At 54.3% G+C, this 19,546-nt stretch overlaps 1 protein-coding gene across 1 annotated transcript in view; it reads right to left on the bottom strand.

Moving 5' to 3' along the window:
• Positions 1–18,374, bottom strand: part of CEL (carboxyl ester lipase) — a 29,655-nt gene extending 11,281 nt beyond the window's left edge. The window contains exons 1-10 of the mRNA XM_032976463.2: positions 18,266–18,374; positions 16,479–16,626; positions 14,139–14,258; positions 12,389–12,586; positions 11,245–11,375; positions 9,612–9,719; positions 8,845–8,962; positions 8,361–8,544; positions 5,511–5,711; positions 2,628–2,828 (exon numbers count right to left, since the gene is read on the bottom strand). Coding sequence (XP_032832354.2) covers positions 2,628–2,828; positions 5,511–5,711; positions 8,361–8,544; positions 8,845–8,962; positions 9,612–9,719; positions 11,245–11,375; positions 12,389–12,586; positions 14,139–14,258; positions 16,479–16,626; positions 18,266–18,331 — 1,475 coding nt within the window. The 5' untranslated portion in view covers positions 18,332–18,374. The remainder of the gene's footprint in view (positions 1–2,627; positions 2,829–5,510; positions 5,712–8,360; positions 8,545–8,844; positions 8,963–9,611; positions 9,720–11,244; positions 11,376–12,388; positions 12,587–14,138; positions 14,259–16,478; positions 16,627–18,265) is intronic.
• Between the last annotated feature and the right edge of the window lie 1,172 nt (positions 18,375–19,546).

Consider the following 19,546-nt stretch of genomic DNA (forward strand, 5'->3'; position numbering starts at 1 on the left):
TACCTGACCCTCTGCTCACGATCATTAAGGACCTTCATGATGGTGAGCGGGCCCGGGTAAAACTACGTGGCCGGGAGTCAGAGCCATTCCCTGTACACCTTGGGGTGCGACAGGGATGTCCTCTGGCTCCCACATTATTTAACATCTATTTTGACCACGTAGTTCGTGAAGCCTTCAATAGCTGTACCGGGGGAATCTCCATATGGTACAGATATAATGGGAGGCTAATCGATGCCCGGGTGCGGTCAAGGGATGGCTCCCTATTGCTCAACCACGTTATGTATGCTGATGACTTGGTAATAGCTGCTCAGTCAGAGGAGGAGTTGGAGACGCTGCTGCTGAGACTGGAGCGTGCCACTAAGAGGTGGGGCCTTACCATCAGCCCCACCAAAACTAAGCACCTGCCTGGGTATTTTGTACCATCGGACACTCCACCCCCACAACTCCCAATCGGTGATGGGGCAGTTGTGGAGAGAGTGGAGAGTTTCCCATACCTGGGCAGTGTGCTTATGACTGGCTCCAGTTTAACAGCAGAGGTCTCACTCCGAATCAGTCGAGCGGCAATATCTTTTCATCGGTTGCGTAACGCTGTGTGGAAGCTACCTGGTCTGTCGCTCCGCACTAAGCTTCAGGTCTTCTCGGCCACGGTCATTCCCTCCCTTCTCTACGCTTGCGAAACGTGGACCCCCCTAATGGAACATCTTCGCCGGTTAGAAACATTTAGGCTGACCTGCCTACGATCCATCCTGGGTTTAACCAGACTGGATTGTGTGAGGAGCTCACAAATCCTTGAAAGATCTGGGCAGGGTCCCATCGGTGAGCTCCTCCGGCAGGCAAGGCTGCGATGGCTGGGTCATGTAGCCCGCATGCCCAGCCACCGCATGCCGAAACAGCTTTTGTTTGGCCGGATTGAGGGGGCAAAGCGGGCGCGGCACGGGCTAGAGAAGAGATGGAGTGATGTGGTACAGGAGGACGTGGAGCTGAGTGGACTTGCCGATGACTGGTACCAGCGGTGTCAAGATCGGCCTCTGTGGAGGAGGCTCGTGAAGGATGCTACTGGGCAGTTGGAGGCAGTCGCCCTCCAACAACAACGGAGGGCGGAGGAGCGACGCTCACAACAGCGAGCGGAGCGCCGGGTGGCTAAAGCACAGCAGGTTGGCACAGTAGGGGGCACAGGTGGTGCATCAGCCAGTCATCTCAGTCAGTCGACCCGTGGCACCTGGGTCTGCCCCGTGACCTCCTGCCAGCGGGCGTTCGACACTTCACGTGGCCTCAGGGTGCACATAGCCTGGCACAAGCGTCGTGGTGACGTCACCGCCACTTAGTGGCGAATGGCGGTTGTTGTTGTGTGTGTGTAAGTCGATGTGTGTGTGCGTCTTTTTTGCCCGGTCAACGCCGGGCACTTCCCGCTAGTAATTTATATTTATACTAGCGGTAAGTACCCGGCGTTGCCCAGGCTAAAAAGGCAGACACAAAGCGGAGCATTCCACCCGAGGATTCCAATGCGCCACCTTGTGTGGAAAGGAGGAAATAGGCAGAACCTACAGGGTACACGACCAGAACGAGACGGGGGGGTAAAGGCCGGCTTACTCACTCACTCAACCCACTCTCCCACTCATTCACCCACTCACCCACTAACTCACTCACCCACTCACCCAGTCACTCAACCCCATCACCGTGTCAGCTCCATCATCGTCTTCCCCCAACCCCATCACCACCACCCCCTCCATCACCATGTCACCACCCTCCCCTTCACCCTGCACCCTCCCCCCACCACATGGGGGGTTGGTACGTGCTCCCCTCTACCTGCCCGTGGTGCGTCTGTGCACAGTTTGCATCGCCTGCATGTATATACATATGTGAGCATGTATGTTGAACTTCTTTTGCACCGTACATAGGAAACCGTGCTCACCGGAGGTGCAGTGTTGAATCTATGGGTAATGCTGAGTCTATGGGTAGTGTTAGTCTATGGATAGTGTTGTGTCTATGGGTAGTGTTGAGTCTATGGGTAGTGTTGAATCTGTGGGCAGTGCTGAGTCTATGGGTAGTGTTAAGTCTACGGGCAGTGTGAGTCTATGGGTAGTGTTAAGTCTACGGGCAGTGTGAGTCTATGGGCAGTGTGAGTCTTTGGGTAGTGTTGAATCTATGGGCAGTGCTGAGTCTATGGGTAGTGGTTGAGTCTACGGGTAGTGTGAGTCTATGGGCAGTGTGAGTCTTTGGGTAGTGTTGAATCTATGGGCAGTGCTGAGTCTCTGGGTAGTGTTGAGTCTACGGGCAGTGTTCAAATCTATAGACAGTGTTGAGTCTGTGGGCAGTGTTGAATCTATGGGCAGTGTTGAGTCTATGGGCAGTGTTGAGTCTATGGGCAGTGTTGAGTCTATGGGCAGTTTTGAGTCTATGGGTAGTGTTGAGTCTATGGGTAGTGTTGAGTCTATCAGTTGTGTTGAGTCTACGGGCAATGTTGAGTCTATGGTTAGTGTTAGTCAATGGACAGTGCTGAGTCTATGGGCAGTGTTAGTCAATGGGCATTATGTATGTACGTTGAACTTCTTTCGCACCGTACGCATCCAACCGTGCTAATCCGAGGTGCCGTCCCCTGCCACCCCATGCCATGCCGCTGCCGTTACCCGGTCTTGGCGAAGTTGCTCCAGTAGGCGATGAAGGCAGCGGAGACGTCGCGATCCTTCGGCCGGTAGCCCAGCGGCGTCTGGAAGGGCTTCCCGAACACGTACTGCAGGTCGTCCGCGTGGTCGGCGCCCACCCAGTTGGGGTAGATGAAGGGCATGCGGCTCGGGTGGGACAGCTGGTACGAGTATGTACGGGCACCACTGCGCACAAAGTTAGGGGTGGGGGGGAGGGGGGGGCGCGCCCGTGTTAAAGCATCGAGACGGGACAGGGTCAAGTACATCGCTGAGAACCCATGTGGTTTACCCAGTGGCGGGTCGTGTATTTTACATCGAGGCCATCAGTGCTATCCTCCCGCAATTCAACCGCCTTCGAATAACCGCACCATGACACGAGGGCTACAGGCTATAGGCTATTGTCATTCGACGTAACCACCCCATATTCACAGTGACAGGAACCTTCATCGAGTGGAATAAAGTGATTTAACACGAGGCTCAAACACCTACGAGAGTTACAATACACTAATTGCAGAGACATGAATACATGGTGACTGAAACCATGATGCGTCACAAATAGACATCGCATAACCCAAATCAATGTCATTACCAAAGAAACAAGAACAAACTCACAACAACCAGTCACATTTACTCACACGACCACCAAGCAAGCAAAAATGCCGTAAAACACAAATAACACAATCAGGCTGCAAAATGGCTTCCCCACAGAAAAAGAAACAATCTAAAGCACTAACTACATCTAAAAATCTTAACGTCACATAAGAAAGTTTAAATGAATCTTAGATGATGCTACGTTATGTGCTAGCTAATTTTGCTTCAGTCAGCTAACTGGCCCTCCGATCACGCCACATGAAAAATGCTAATTTAGGCGGCTAGGCCAGCTAGAAGGCTCCGGCGTGTCAAATAATACGCCCAACATGGCAAACTCGAAATCTGATTGGTTAAAGAAGATGACAATCAATAACATCGTCCCCATTTGCTTCAACAACAGAGGGGATTCACTCGACATTCTAAAGGCCTCAGGGTAGATGTTTCACCCGTAGAGGCGGAGACAGCACAGGTGGAAAATCTGATTGGATAAAAGCTATAATTTATGAGCTGCACTAGAAGCAGCGCAACTGAGGAAGAGAGTAGCAATGAAATGACGTTAATAGACTGATGGGAACGAACTTTGTAAAATACATATAGCATTAATGAAAATATACTTAAGATTATAACCAAAAAATATTTTCTGATTCTGACAATGTCTAGGCCAGCAGAGAAGGCCTTGCTGGCCCTTACCGCCCGCCTCTGGGTTTACCCCGTATTCCTGTATACAGAAATTGAGTTTTCAGGTCCATATGGCGCACAGACGTTTCAAAACGGGAAAAAAAAAACACATTTGTTGTATATTTGTTTGTGTTTCTCTCCTTGTGATGGGACTTTGTAGGGTGAACGTTCAGATTTATAAGGGGCACGGGGTGACCCATTAGGTCTGAATTGGTCTGTAATAAGATAGGCACTGATAAGGGGTTGACAGGTATGTGTATGTATGTTGAACTTCATTCGCACCGCCTGTAGCCAACTGTGCTAATCGGAGGTGCGGGGGAAGGACAACAAACTAAGCACAAAAAAATCAGTTTTAAAGAAACGAGTTTGTCAATCTAGATGATGATGTAAAAGTGCGCAGCTCCCAGTGGCTTTCCTAATATGGGAAGGGAAGAGCGTTCCAGACGGTCGCAGAAGCGCAACCGAACGCGCCGCGCGATGCAGCGGTGAACACCGCCTTTGTTCGATGGCTTAGCCAGAAGCCGCTGCTTTGTCTCCCCGCCAGTGCTGATGTTTACGCACCGAACCAGATATGCTCGTTTTCAGGCTGAGTCGACCTAGGGGACGCCCAGATAATCGGCACCGGTGTTGGTGGCCGCGAGCGGGAATCGAACCCAAGTGTTTTAAGTCGCGTGGCTCCGCATGGCACGAGTCATATAATGGGGAGGATAGAAATCAACGGCTTTACCCTGTCCGGAAATAACACGGGAGGTGTTAAGGTGTTCAAACACGCAATAGAAACCTAAATATCGCAACGCACCACCAAGTCTGCACTGACCGCACATCGTGCTTGTGGTGAGACAGGCACACAAACACGCCTTGATAATAACAATCATGGAGGCACTGTCCTTGAAACCGCTTGGCCTGCACCAGAGCTACACAGCCTCCTTCATGGCCTTGCCTCTGCACCGGTGTTAGGCCGGAGAACAACGTGAAAATGTGGACATCACAGAGGCTGCGCATATATCAAAGCGCTAAAATCTGGGGTCGGGCTAGTTGTATCTATGGGATCCTTGTTTGCCGGTATCAGATGATGGAAAAAAAATCATCGCCTTTTAGCCTTTCCGACAATAATACAAGGGTTCCATATACTACAGCATTAATAACAATAATGATAATTATTGTCTTTGTACATGAGCAGGTGCGCATGTGGCCAGATGACCACGCATGCAAGGTGGCCAGGCGTGCAGGTGACCAGGTATTGCAGGTGACTAGGCGTGCAGGTGACCATGCATGCAAGGTGACCAGGCGTGCAGGTGACCAGGTATTGCAAGTGACCAGGCAGGCGTGCAGGTGACCAGGTATTGCAGGTGACCAGGCGTGCAGGTGACCAGGTATTGCAGGTGACCAGGCGTGCAGGTGACCACGCATGCAAGGTGACCAGGCGTGCAGGTGACCAGGTATTGCAGGTGACCAGGCGTGCAGGTGACCACGCATGCAAGGTGACCAGGCGTGCAGGTGACCAGGTATTGCAGGTGACCAGGTAGTGCAAGGGTGAGTGCAGGGTAGTGCAGGGCGAGCGAGGCGAGGGCGGCTCTCCCACGTCACCGCGTTCCTCACGTGGAGTGCTGCGAGTGCATCCGCAGGAGGCGCTGGCAGGGCACGATGAAGAGGAAGTCGGTCTCGAGTTCCACGAAGGCGCGCGCCGCCTCCTCCGAGTAGTCGGCCACCTGCTGGTCGCGCGAGTAGATGTTCGACACCTCCATGCCCACGTCACGGTGGCCCTTCACTAAGCCCATGGCCAATTCGTAGATGTCCTTCCTGGAGGGGGAGGGGCGACGGGGGATGGAAACGAGGAAGGGGGGGGGAGGGTAGAAGGATGGAGGGCAGAGGGGAGTAGTTGGGGTTGTTGTGGGTTATTAGATCAGATGTCAGTGATTAGTTGAACCGTAAAAGTTTTGGTTATGGGTTAGATCGCGTAAATATAAATGCGTCGTTAAACCCGCCACCACCCGACACGGCCAATCAGTGAGGTTTGTCACGTGAACCCAACGTGCCAATTAGTTAGGGGCCGTCCATAAATGATGTCACGCGATTTTTGACGATTTTTAACCCCACCCCCCCATCGTCACACGGCGTCACAAAAAGTCAGACCCCCCCTCAAATGTGACGTCACAAAGCTCTGCCCCCCCCACCCCCAAAAAAGATAAAACATGCTTCAAATCGCTTTACACTATTGTCATTGTAGTGCGTATTTAATGTGGCGCTGCACTCTGATGTTGTAGGAGAAAACATTTATTAAAAAGTCTATTCAATTAAGTAGAACGTGTTGTCTCTATTTATTTAAAGTTGCGCATTTTTATGTGACGTCACATTTCTCATGGACGGCCCCTTACTACTTAAGCACATCGGTGGCGAGATGTTAACTACCTCGCCTGGTATACAGGAGGTTCGTGGGTTCGATCTCAACCCTGACCACCCGTATTGTTGGAGTATGTATGTTCTCCACGTGGCCGCGTGAATTTTTGTCCGGGTCCTCCTGTTCAGAGTATTTGGCTGCTTATAAATGTCCACACGATGATAAGCCACTTCGTTAAGCGACCAGGTCGCCTCTGAAAAAGAGCCATATAGCTCAGTGGGTCGGACCTGGTAAAATACAAATAGTTATGAAAATGGTAATAGTACTCCAACACAGCTGATGTAGATGGTGATGTAGATGTTGATGATGATGATCGTTATTGTTACCCTACTTTACCCAAGGGAGCCTCAAGATTCTGCCAAGAGGGTCTTTCTGAGTCTTTGCAGTAGGGGGCGACGGTGCTACGTGTACCCGAAACCTCAGCACCTGTCATGAAATGTCCCAGGTGATTCTGCAGCATTGGGATGTTTCGGCCCAATACCCTTTGGCACTGGGCCTCTGGGGTTTTAGCCCTGTGCAGGGAAACCGGAGAACCCAGGGGACTACCCATACCGGACAGGGGGAGAAAAAACTTCACTCTGTTCTCGTACAAAGACCAAGATCCCACATGTAGCCTAAACAGATTGTTGGGGCAAGTGCTGTTAGCGAAACAGCACCTCTGAAGGCCGGCAAGGCACACCACGCCCGACCACTTTCGTCTCCCCAGTACTCATTTGAGGCTGAGTCGACCTAGGGGAGGCCCAGCACTGGTTGACATAATCGTCACTGGTGTTGGTGGCCGTGAGCGGGAATCGAACTCGGGTCGCCGGATTCGTAGCGCAGCATGGCGCTAACCGCTGCACTCCGGCTCCCCACACACTCACACACGACCTCACACTACAGTCCATGGGGACAACAGACAAACTCTCCACACATTCACACACAAACTCAAATTCGCACTCACGTTCACAGACATCGATGTTTTTAGGGGGCAGAATCGATGTACTGGATCGCAATTATCGATCCAAAACACCTAACACGCCCCCTTTTGACGTCACGACACAGCCACGCCCACTTCCAAGTGCCCACTTGGGTATCGCATCACAGCGCCTTTGTGACGTCGTCACCACCACGTGGGGAGGGGGGGAAAAACGGCGGGTGCTGTTGCTTGTTGCCTGTTCATACCTGTCAACCTTTTATCAGTGCCCTACCTTATTATAGACCAATTCCAAACCTTATTGGTCCCCCCGTGCCCTTACAATTCTCAACCATCATCCTACAAAGTCCCATCACAAGGCGAGAAACACAAACAGGTAATCTTTATTTTTTTTTTGCCTGTGTTGGGACTTCATAGTCACCATGCTGTGGGTGCAGTGCCGGCCCTATAGGGGCATGGCGTGAGGGCAATGACATCAATGGATGTCACCATGCTGTAAGGACAGTACCGGCCCGAGCGGGCAGGCTGTTTGCCGACCCGAAGGGAAGGTCGGGTAAGGCCATGACAGTCTGGTTGACCCGGGTGGACACGTGACCAGTTAAGGCAAAAGAGGGGCCCCCGTGGGAGGGGGGGGGGGGGCGGGGCTGTGAGGGTCACGTGATGGAACCCAGGTTCTTCCTGAAGGTTCTGGAAGGGAGGCGTGGCCAGAAGTGGAGCCGGCCACGCCGGAGAGAATATAAGCCGAATCTCGGGAGGGCTCTTGGCTGTCCATCCCGGGGAAGAAACCCTTCATCTACGTTCATTTACGTTCTATGGTCCGCGAGTCTTCGGGCACGTGGTCCGGGCAGTATGCCGTTAGCTCCGGTCCACGTTAGCTAGCAGTTGTTACGTAGCTAGCCAGGGTGGTCACCACCCTAGGTCGTTGTGTTAAGTTGTCCTGTTGTGTTTGAGAATGAAATACGCTGCCTCCGAGTTGAAGAGCACGTCTCAGTCGAACCCACTACATCCGTACTGAAACGGCAGTATGTCGTACGGACCTGAAAACTCATTTTCCCTGCACAAGAATGCGGGGTAAACCGTATGGGTTCACACGGTATGCCTGCGTCCGTTCCTGCCGTTGCTGTTGTCAGCCCACCTGGTGGTCTTGCCCTTCATGTTGATGGCCGGCAGGTCGAAGCCTGCGAAGATGTGTCCGTCCATGTTGTTGACGCCCGCCATGTAGTCGATCCGCGCCGCGTTGCCCACGAGGAGGTACGGCTCCTCGGGCAGGAAGTCGCCGTCCACAACGGGGCTCCATGTGAGAGAGTTCACCAAGGGACCTGCGGTACCAGGAGATGGTCGGGAGGGGTGGAGGGGTGGTGGGGTGGTGGTGGTGCGGTGAGGGTGTGTGGCGAGGGGTGTAGAGAGGGGGTTCGGCGAGGGGGGTACAATGAGGGACGCCCCTGATGGACCGTCGACGCCCTTACCAATTACGCTACTTCGAAGGGCCATTGCCCAAAAACGTCGTCCACTACGAATGTTTCCTGGGGAGGCCACGCAAGGACAGCGTTCCCGTGGGCCCTCACGGGAGGCCACGCGGGTGCTGCTAGGCCACACGGGCGCCGTGAGGCACTCCTCACCCATGGTGGGGGGCAGGGCGACTGTTACGGCGTTAATCACGTCCACGGGGTTGCTGATGCGCAGGCAGCCCATGAGGCGAGCTGAGTCGTCCGTCGGGCAGCCGACCACCTCCGCCACCTGGACAGAGACAACATTCCACACACCCCCCCCCGCCCCACTCCGTGTAGCCTTTCACACAGCCATGCCTTGTGCGATGCTACGCCGTTTCCAGCCGCACGGCCACTGATTCCCACTCGCGCTGCGACGTAGTTCCGTCCGCTCGATCGTGTCATATCCAATTCGCGTTCTGAATACGAGGCGATGGAGGAGAAGAGAGTCTGTGTCGCCTCTGAAGGCCGAGTACCGGCGCACCTATGGGCGATGGCCAAGGCCGAGACCAAGACCGGGGCCGCCTTTGTCTCTTCCAGAGGCGATATTTACACATCGCAACCGGTGTGATGTGCGTGGTGCGTGTGTGTCTGTGTGCGCGTGTGTCTGTGTGTGTGTGCGCTGCGTGCATATTGTGTGCATGATGCTGTGTGCGTGGTGTGTGCTGTGTGCGGTGTGTGCTATGCGCACGTGGTGCATGGTGCGTGTGCGCGTGGTGCGTGTGTATGGTGTGTGTGTGTGTGCGTGCGTGGTGCGTGTGCTTGTGTGCGTGGTGTGTGTGTGCGTGCGTGGTGCGTGTGCTTGTGTGCGTGGTGTGTGTGCATGGTGTGTGTGTGTGCGTGGTGTGTGCTGTGTGCGGTGTGCGCTCTGCGTGCGTGCTGCGTGTGTGCGTGCGTGCCTTGATGGCCCAGGTTAGCGGGTCCCTCTGAATGGCCCAGGAAGCGAGGGCCGACCCACTCTGACTGATGGCGCGACGGATGAAGCCATTGTTGACCGGAGACAGCATCTGTAACGATATCGTCACCCCCCCCCCCCCCCCCCACGTGATCATCGTCATCGTCCCCTCCTCGTGATCATCATCATGATCATCACCCCCTTCGTGATCATCATCATAATCATCACCCCCCCACGTCATCATCCTCATAATCATCACCCCCCCTCGTGATCATCATCATAATCATCACCCCCCCCCCCTCGTGATCATCATCATCATGATCATCATCCCCCCTCGTCATCAACATAATCATCACCCCCCCTCGTGATCATCATCATAATCATCATGCCCCCTCGTCATCATCATCATCATCCACAATATCATCTTCGTCGTGAACCTAGGGGGCCTACTTTGGCCAGCCTGTTGAAAAGCCAGCAACATTTTCATGTTTTACAACGTTGTCCGACGTTCGCACTGGAAATTACATGGAGCATCGTAAGGCGTCGACAGACGCCCAAGATCCACGCAGGAGTTGAGCGTCTGGTAAACCGACGTGGCTTCTCAACGTTCCTCCTATCTCTGCTTTTTGCCGATGAAGCACATTGATCACCGGGGCACGCTTTCCCACGACGTTAACGACTTTACTTGATTGGCTCTGTCGCCGGGTCGTGGAGGGCTTTTTGCTTATTTATATATTACGTGGTTTGAGCCAATCTTGATTTGAAGCTTTCGTGACTGCAGGAATCCATACTCTTTGGTTCTTTCGGTAAAGTCGCGTAGGTATATTTTATTTTATACCTACGTGGTTTGAGCCAGCAGTACATGAATGGGCCAACACCTCGCCCACTGTCCATCCAGTTTCAATGTATCTCTATGCGTCTGTATGTATCTCTGTGTAGCTCAATGTGTTTCTAACAGTCTCTATGTGTTTCTGTATCTTTATGAGTCTCTGTGTATCTCGAATAGGCTCTATTAGTCTGTATGTATCTCTATTAGTATCTGTATAACTCTATTAGTCTTTATGAGTCTCTATTAAGCAAACTCCTGCCCCCCCCCCCCCCCCAATATAGAAGTCTCACTCCGCCTGTGTAATAACGAATTGTCCTTGAAGCTGATTGGCCTGCACCAGAGCTTCAGTCTCCGCTATGGCTTCTTTGTCTCAGCGGTGGTAAAACGCCTTAAACCCGAGCTAACGAATGCTACGGCGTTTGCATGGCCCTTGTGCTGTCCGCTTTCTGGTGTTCTTTGCTTTGTGACGCATCTTAACACCCGCCGGATTATTGCCAGAAAGGGCGAAGAGTTTTTGTTTTGTTTTGTTTAAATCATCATCACGAATCGTGACATCGGTCGGGGAAGCCTCCACACACACGCCGAGTCGTGGCGATATTTCTCACGAGGCTCCCGCCTCAACGTCGGTTGAAAAAAAAAACAAATTAAAGATGTTTTCAGTCAATGAATGACACGTGGGAGGACATCATCACCATGCCACCCCCATCACCAGACCCACCACCACCATCATCACACCCCTCCCATCACCATGCCTCCTCCATCACCTCCACCATCACCATGCCCACCCCCTCCCCCCCTTGTCCCGCACCTGCAGGGAGACGCTGGCGCCCCCTGCGGACTCTCCGAAGAGGGTGATGTTGTCGGGGTCTCCTCCGAACGCGAAGATGTTCCTCTTCACCCACTTGATGGCGGCGTGCTGATCCCAGAGTCCGTAGTTACCTGGGTGACACAAAGACAAAGATCCCCCATCGCCATGTAGCCTCGGGGATACCAGGGCGAGTGATAGCAACGCACACACCCCCGTGTCCCACCGTGTCCCCCCTGCGTCTCACCCATATCGCTGTGTCCCCCACCCCCCTCGCTCTCCTCGTGTTCCTCCATCTCCTCCAGAGTGCCCCATGTCTCCCGCATGTCCTCGCTGCGGTGCCTAGGAGATGTTAACTATCTTGCCTGGTATACAGGAGGTCGTGGGTTCGATCCAGACCCTGACACCTGCTGCTGTTTATTTGGAGTTTGCGTGTCTCTCTCTCTCATCATCATCACGGTGGCTATGAGAAGTTAACTATCTTGCCTGGTATACAGGAGGTCGTGGGTTCGATCCAGACCCTGACACCTGCTGCTGTATATTTGGAGTTTGCGGTGTCTCTCTCTCTTTCCACGAGGTTGCGTGGACTTTTCTCCGGGGCCTCCGGTATTCCCCTCCACGTTTAGAATCAACGTGCATTTAGAGCATTTGTCTGCTATCAATTTCCACGTCATGATGATAAGCCACGTCGTTGGGCTATTATTTGTGATAGCCAGATTGCTTCCAACAAAGCTCAGCGGACTTTACCTAGTAAAATAAAAAAAAAATAGTTTAGTTCATTTCATTGCCTTTTAACTATCCCTAGAACAAGAATTTGAGTAGGTGACAGGCCTTTGCCATTGCAGCATCAACGTTTTGGAAGAACCTTGTTTCCTCCCTTAACATCATACATTTTCCTTGCATTGAATTGACCTTGGTTTTTGGGTGTGCTACATCTCTTGCGAGGGACACTATCTGCAGCAAAACCGCGGTTTGCATCGGGGATGCGGTCCTCAAAGGTGCGATGACGAATATCAAAGCAACGTAAATCAAAGAGAAAAAATAAGTTGAGCTTTTAGCTTGGTTTAGTATCCCGTGTTCCTCACGTTTCTCCCCCCTCCCTCCCCCACCGTGTTACTCCCACGTGTCCCCCACCCCCACCCCTCACCAGGCCCGTGCTCGTCGCCCGTGCTGAGGAAGCCCAAGGGCCCCAGACGGTAGTTGAAGGTCACCACGATGACCTTGCCACGGTCCGCCAGCTCCTGTCCGTCGTAGAGGAAGTTGTCGAGGAAGCTGGCGCCTTGGCTCGAGCCGAAGATGAACGCGCCCCCGTAGATCCACACCATCACGGGCAGGTTCCGTGACACTAAGAGGAAGGGGGGGGGCAGGGGATGAGCGTTGGGAATGGGGGGGGGGGTGTGAGAGGGCCGGTCGGTGTTCCTGTAGTGGGCACTCTCCACATAAACACGCGTAGGCAGGTAAGCATTCTAGTCCGTTTATTCCACCACCTCCATCACACGCAGCGCCCTCCTTCATCCACAGCTCTCTCCTCTCTGTCCACAGCTCCCTCCTTCATCCACAGCTCTCTCCTCTCTGTCCACAGCTCCCTCCTTCATCCACAGCTCCCTCCTCTCTTCATCCACAGCTCTCTCTTCATCCACAGCTCTCTCTCTTCATCCACAGCTCTCTCTCTCTATCTCTCTCTCTTCATCCACAGCTCTCTCGCTCCTTTATCCACAGCTCTCTCTCTCTCTTCATCCACAGCTCTCTCGCTCCTTCATCCACAGCTCTCTCTCTCTCTCTTCATCCACAGCTCCCTCCTTCATCCACAGTTCCCTCCTTCATCCACAGCTCCCTCCTTCATCCACAGCTCTCTCTCTTCATCCACAGTCTCTCTCTCTCTCTTCATCCACAGCTCCCTCCTTCATCCACAGCTCTCTCCTTCATCTACAGCTCCCTCGTTCATCCACAGCTCCCTCCTTCATCCACAGCTCTCTCTCTTCATCCACAGTCTCTCTCTCTCTTCATCCGCAGCTCCCTCCTTCATCCACAGCTCTCTCCTTCATCTACAGCTCCCTCCTTCATCCACAGCTCTCTCCTCGCTATCCACAGTTCCCTACATCCACAGTGCCCTCCATTATCCACATCGCTTTCTCTTCATCCACAGCTCTCTCCTCCGGTCCCTCCTCCGACGTCCCCTCGTATCCCCACAGTCCTCTATGAATTCTAAACTAATAAAAAAACTTTTTTTATTTTACCAGGTAAGGCCCACTGAGCTATATAGGTCTTATGCAGAAGCGACCTGGCCACAAATGATCGCTCAACAAAAGTGACTTGTCATCGTGTGGAAACTTATAGCTTGAGCCAAAAAACTTTATGAACGCGTTACGTTGATTCTAAATGCGGAGAGAAGAAAAACCGGAGGACCAGGAGAAAAATCCACGCGACCACGGGGAGAGAGAGAGACACGCAAACTCCACATGTACAGCCTCTGCGCTCACCTCCTCTATTTATTGTACTTGACACGCCGTTTGGAAATTTGTCGATTTCTTTATGCCCCCCCCCCCCCCCCATCGCTCAGCATTTTGAACAGCGGCGGATTGGACCGCGCCCGCGAATTATTTTTGTTGCAATTAAAACAAATGTTAAATAAAAGACAAAAAACATTATTCTAGTCGCAGCGCGTTCGCACGTTCACCTTAAATGTGCATGATGGTGTGAGACCAATCCATACCACCACCCCCCCCCCCCCGCCGCCCACGCGCACGGCATCACACCATTGCAGCACACTTTCTCGCTTGCACGTGCGGGCCACTTTCCCTCTTTTTCACGTGCGTGCCAATCTCCGCCTTCCACGTGTGCGCCACTCTCCCACTCTCCCGCTCCCGTGTACGCATACCCACACACGCAGTCCTTACCTTTGACGCCGTGCGGCACCCAGACGTTGAGGTAGAGGCAGTCCTCAGACCCGTGCCTGCCCGTCTCGATCGCGGTCGCCTGCAGGCAGCGCTCGCGGTAGTCGTAGGCCTTCAGGGTACCTGTGGCGCGCCCCCCGCATGCACGTTCACGCAATTAGAGACAAAGATCGCTCCCCTGTTGTAGTCCTTTAGACTGTTGGGGGGGGGGGGGGCGAGTACTGTTAGCGACAAGCAGCGTCTACGAAGGCCGGGCACGGCACACGAGGGGGTGGCGATGGCCAGCAACCACGCCCGGCCACCACCCCCGTGGCGATATTTTTACACGTGGCAATCAGATTCTCATTTGAGGCTGAGTGGACCCAGGGGAGGCGCAAGGACCGGCTCAAGATAAAAGTCACCGGAGTTTGCCGGAATCGAACTCGGGTCGCCGGGTTCGGAGCACAGCGCGTTAACCCGCTACACTACCGCTCCAAACGGGGCAAAAAAGACAAAGATCCCCCCTATAGCCTTAACAGAATGTTGGGGCAAGTGCTGTGAGTGAGTAGCACCTATAAAGACCTGGAAGGGCAAGCGAGGGGGTGGGTGGGTGGCCAGCACCACGCCCGACCACCTTTGTCTCCGGTACTCATTTGAGGCCGAGTTGACCGAGGGGAGGCCCAGGACCGGTTCAAATAAGTGCCACTGGTGTTGGCCGTGAACGGAAATTGAAGTCTGGTCGTCAGGTTCGTAGAGCAGCGCGCTAACCACTACACTACCGCCGCCCACGGGTCCCACACACACACAGACACAGACATTGACACAAACACAAAGACAAAGACAAAGACCCCTCCCGTGTAGCCTTAACAGATTGTTGGGGCAAGTGCCGTTAGCGAGCACCTATGAAGGCCCGGCACGGCATGCGTGGATGCTGGGGTGGCCAGCAACCACGCCCGGCCGCCTTTGTCTCCCCAGTGGCGATGTTTACACACCGCACCAGGTACTCATAAGAGGCTGAGTCGACCTAGGGGAGGCCCGGGACCGGTTTAGATAATAGTCACTGGTGTTGGCCGTGAGCGGGAATCGAACCCGGGTCGCCAGGTTCATAGCGCAGCACGCTAACCGCTACACTATCGCTCCCCCTACGAACCTGGCTCCGCTACCAACCAGCACCACACACACACACAGACACAAACACACGGACATGGACACAAAAAAAGACATGGACACACACGCTGACACACATACACACATGGACACACCACACGCGCAGGGTAGGAGGTCAGCGAGTGATGATTCAAGAGGTCACGGTGTTAGGGGTCGTGAGGTCAAAGCATGAGCGCTCTGTCCGGGGATCAGCTGCGTCGTTGAGAGGTGAGGGATGTAAGAGGTGACGGGTGAAGAGGTTAGGATGAAATATTCGGGGGGGGGGGGGGGGGGGTGGGGCCTGCCTACGCTCCATCCCGGATGTTACCAAACTCAATTATAGTGGCGAGGAAATATCTGGGTACGGCCCCATCATCGGTGAGCTCCTCCGGCAAGCGAGTCTACGGTGGAGCCCGCATTCCCAGTCACCGCATGCCCGAGCGGCTTCTGTTTGGCCGGATAGAGGGGGGCTAAACGGGCGCGGCACGGGCTGGAGAAAAGATGGAGTGATGTGGTACAGGAGGACGTGGAGCTAGCTGAGTGGACTTGCCGATGACTGGTACCAGCGGTGTCAAGATCGGCCTCTGTGGAGGAGGAGGCTCGTGAAGGACGCTACTGGGCAGTTGGAGGCAGTCGCCCTCCAACAACAACGGAGGGCGGAGGAGCGACGCTCACAACAACGAGCGGAGCGCGGGTGGCTAAAGCACAGCAGGTTGGCACAGTATGGGGCACAGGTGGTGCATCAGTCACTCATCTCAGTCATCTCAGTCGACCCGTGGCACCTGGGTCTGCCCCGTGACCTCCTACCAGCGGGCGTTCGACACTTCACGTGGCCTCAAGGTGTACATAGCCTGGCACAAGCGTCGTGGTGACGTCACCGCCACTTAGTGGCGAATGGTGGTTGTTGTTGTTGTTGTGTGTGTATGTGTGGGGAGCGGTAGTGTAGCGGTTAGCGCGCTGCGCTACGAACCCGGCGATCCGGATTCGATTCCCGCTCACGGCCAACATCAGTGACGATTATCTGAACCGATCCTGGGCCTCCCTTAGGTCGACTCAGCCTCAAATGAGTACCTGGTGCGATGTGTAAACATCGCCACTAGGGAGACAAAGGTGGCCGGGCGTGGTGTTGGCCTTTATAGGTGCTCGATAACAGAACTTGCTCCTACAGTCTGCTAAGGCTATACGGGGGTATCTTTGTGTGCGCGGGCGAAGTGTTACCGCTCCATCCCGGGTGAGGCTCGGGTTTGCTGAAGGGGCGCGGCGGAGCAGCGAAAGGGATTCCCTTGAAGACGTCGACGGAGGAGAGAAGGCCCGTGGAGACGCGACGACCCTCCACGTTGCCCCACTCGGTCGTGACCACACCCAGCTGCGACAGAGACAAAGCGGGCAACCCCAACCCCCACCCCCCAACGTCACACCGTGAAGCCTTGAACATACTTGTCGGGAGCCAGCTGTGTCGCGATGGTGATTGTACACGCGGCACTCACCTGTGTACGCGTGCCCTCTGCGCGTGGGTGGAGGGCACGCGTATACAGGTGAGCACACGTGTAGAAAGGTGAGCGAACGTGTGCATATGTGAGTGAACAGGTAAGTGCACGTGTAGAACAGGTGATTGAACGTGCACATATGTGGGTGCGCAGGTGAGTGTACATGTATACAGGTGAGCGAACGTGTACATATGCGGATGCGCAGGTGTGTACACGTGTGGACAGGTGAGTGCACACATACACACGTGAGTATACAGGTGTGTGCACGTGTATATTTGTGAGTGCACAGACGAGTGTACGTGTATGCACACAGGTGAGTACACAGGTGAATGCACGTGTACATAAGTGAGTGCATGTGTGAATATACAGGTGAGTACACGTGTGTGCACGTGTACACAGGCGTGCACACAGATGAGTGCACGTGCACACAGGTGAGTACACAGGTGAGTGCACGTTCACCGAGGTGAGTGCACGTGAGCGCAGGTGAGTATACAGGTGAGTGCAGTGCACACAGGTGAGTGCACGTGCACACAGGTAAGTACACAGGTGAGTGTGCGTGCACACAGGTGAGTACACAAGTGAGTACACAGGTGAGTACACATGTGAGTGCGCGTGCACACAGGTGAGTACACAGGTGAGTGCGCGTGCACACAGGTGAGTACACAGGTGAGTGCACGTGCACACAGGTGAGTACACAGGTGAGTACATAGGTGAGTTCACAGGTGAGTACACAGGTGAGTGCGCGTGCACACAGGTGAGTGCACGTGCACACAGGTGAGTACACAGGTGAGTACACAGGTGAGTGCGCGTGCACACAGGTGAGTACACAGGTGAGTACACAGGTGAGTGCACGTGCACACAGGTGAGTACACGTGCACACAGGTGAGGACACAGGTGAGTACACAGGTGAGTGCACGTGCACACAGGTGAATACACAGGTGAGTACACAGGTGAGTGCGCGTGCACACAGGTGAGTGCACAGGTAAGTACACAGGTGAGTGCGCGTGCACACAGGTGAGTGCACAGGTGAGTACACGTGCACACAGGTGAGTGCGCGTGCACACAGGTGAGTGCACAGGTGAGTGCGCGTGCACACAGGTGATTACACTGGTGAGTGCACAGGTGAGTGCACAGGTGAGTACACAGGTGAGTGCACGTGCACACAGGTGAGTACACAGATGAGTATACAGGTGAGTGCACGTGCACACAGGTGAGTACACAGGTGAGTGCACGTGCACACAGGTGAGTACACAGGTGAGTTCACAGGTGAGTTCACAGGTGAGTACACAGGTGAGTGCGCGTGCACACAGGTGAGTACACAGGTGAGTGCACGTGCACACAGGTGAGTGCACAGGTGAGTATACAGGTGAGTACACAGGTGAGTGCGCGTGCACACAGGTGAGTACACAGGTGAGTGCGCGTGCACAGAGGTGAGTGCACAGGTGAGTGCACAGGTAAGTGCGCGTGCACACAGGTGAGTGCACAGGTGGAGCACACGGGCGGAGTTCCGTCACGCACCGAGGCAGCGGAGGCGCCGGCTGCGGTGGCGAGGAAGAGAACGGCGAATGGCAGAGCCCCGGCCATGCCTGCTCCCGTGTTGGCTTTCTGTACGGCTCCCGTCTCACCCACGCGCCTCTTATTGAACCCGCGCAGGGTGGGGGGGGGGGGGGCTCCCCCACCGCGTTATGGGGACGGTCCCAGGTGCGTCTGCCGAGGGGAGGGGTGACCGGGTGGGTGGAGTGGTTGGGGGGGGTGGGGGCTGTGTGTGTAGCGGTCAGTGCGCTGTGCTACGCTCGCTCACGGCCGACACCCAGTGACGATCATTTGAACCGGTCCTGGGCATCCTCTAGGTCGACTCGGCCTCAAATGAGTACCTGGTGCCGTGTGGTGTAAACATCGCCACTGGGGGAGACAAAGGCGACCGGGCGTGGTTGCTGGCCACCCGCTTCCCTCGTGTGTCCGTGCCGGCTTTCATAGGTGCTCGCTAACAGCACCTTGCCCCAACAGTCTGTTAAGGCTACACGGGGGGATCTTTGCCTTTGGTGTGTAACCATCGCCACAGGGGGAGACAAAGGCGACCGGGCGTGGTTGCTGGCCACCCACCCGCCCCTGTTGTGCCACAGTGCCGGCCTTCATAGGTGCCCCTGCTCGCTAACAGCGCCTTGCCCCAACAGTCTGTGAAGGCTACACGGGGGATCTTTGTATGCGCGTGGCTCTGTGGCACATTCCCATCGGTGAGCTCCTCCGGCCCGGCGAGGCTGGAGTTGGCTGGGTCGTGTAGCCCCGCGTGCCCGGCCACCGCATGCCCACGCAGCTTCTCCGTGACCGGGTAGAGTGGGTTGGGGGGGCCTGCGACGGGCTGGAGAAGAGACGGAGCTGATGCGGTTCGAGAGGACGTGGAGCTGCACGTGGCCTGGCACAAGCGTCGTTGTGACGGTTCCGCAACTTGGTGATCGAACGGAGACGTAGGGCGATTGTGCCGTACCTGATGATGGTTGCTTGCGTTGCAATCGAAACGTCGAATGCTATTATTTAATTTGTTATTTTCTCTTCATACACGTGACTTTACCGAAAGAACCAGAGAGCAATTCCTGCAGTCACGAAAGCTCCAAATCAAGTTTGATTGTGCAGAGTTTGTTTTTAAACAAATCGCAGAGGGTTATTTAATTTATTTTACAGGCATTTCGTAAATTGTAAACTGACTCCCATTAGGATCGACGGATGATGCATTAATTCTCCTTTGAATCGAAATTTCGGACTTTGAAATGATCACAAGTGTAATCTTTGAACATGGGTCAA

This window comes from Petromyzon marinus, chromosome 59, assembly GCF_048934315.1.
Source record: "Petromyzon marinus isolate PM22_M1 ecotype Great Lakes invasive population chromosome 59, UKy_Petmar_22M1.pri1.0, whole genome shotgun sequence".
In the NCBI taxonomy this organism is placed as follows: domain Eukaryota; kingdom Metazoa; phylum Chordata; class Hyperoartia; order Petromyzontiformes; family Petromyzontidae; genus Petromyzon; species Petromyzon marinus.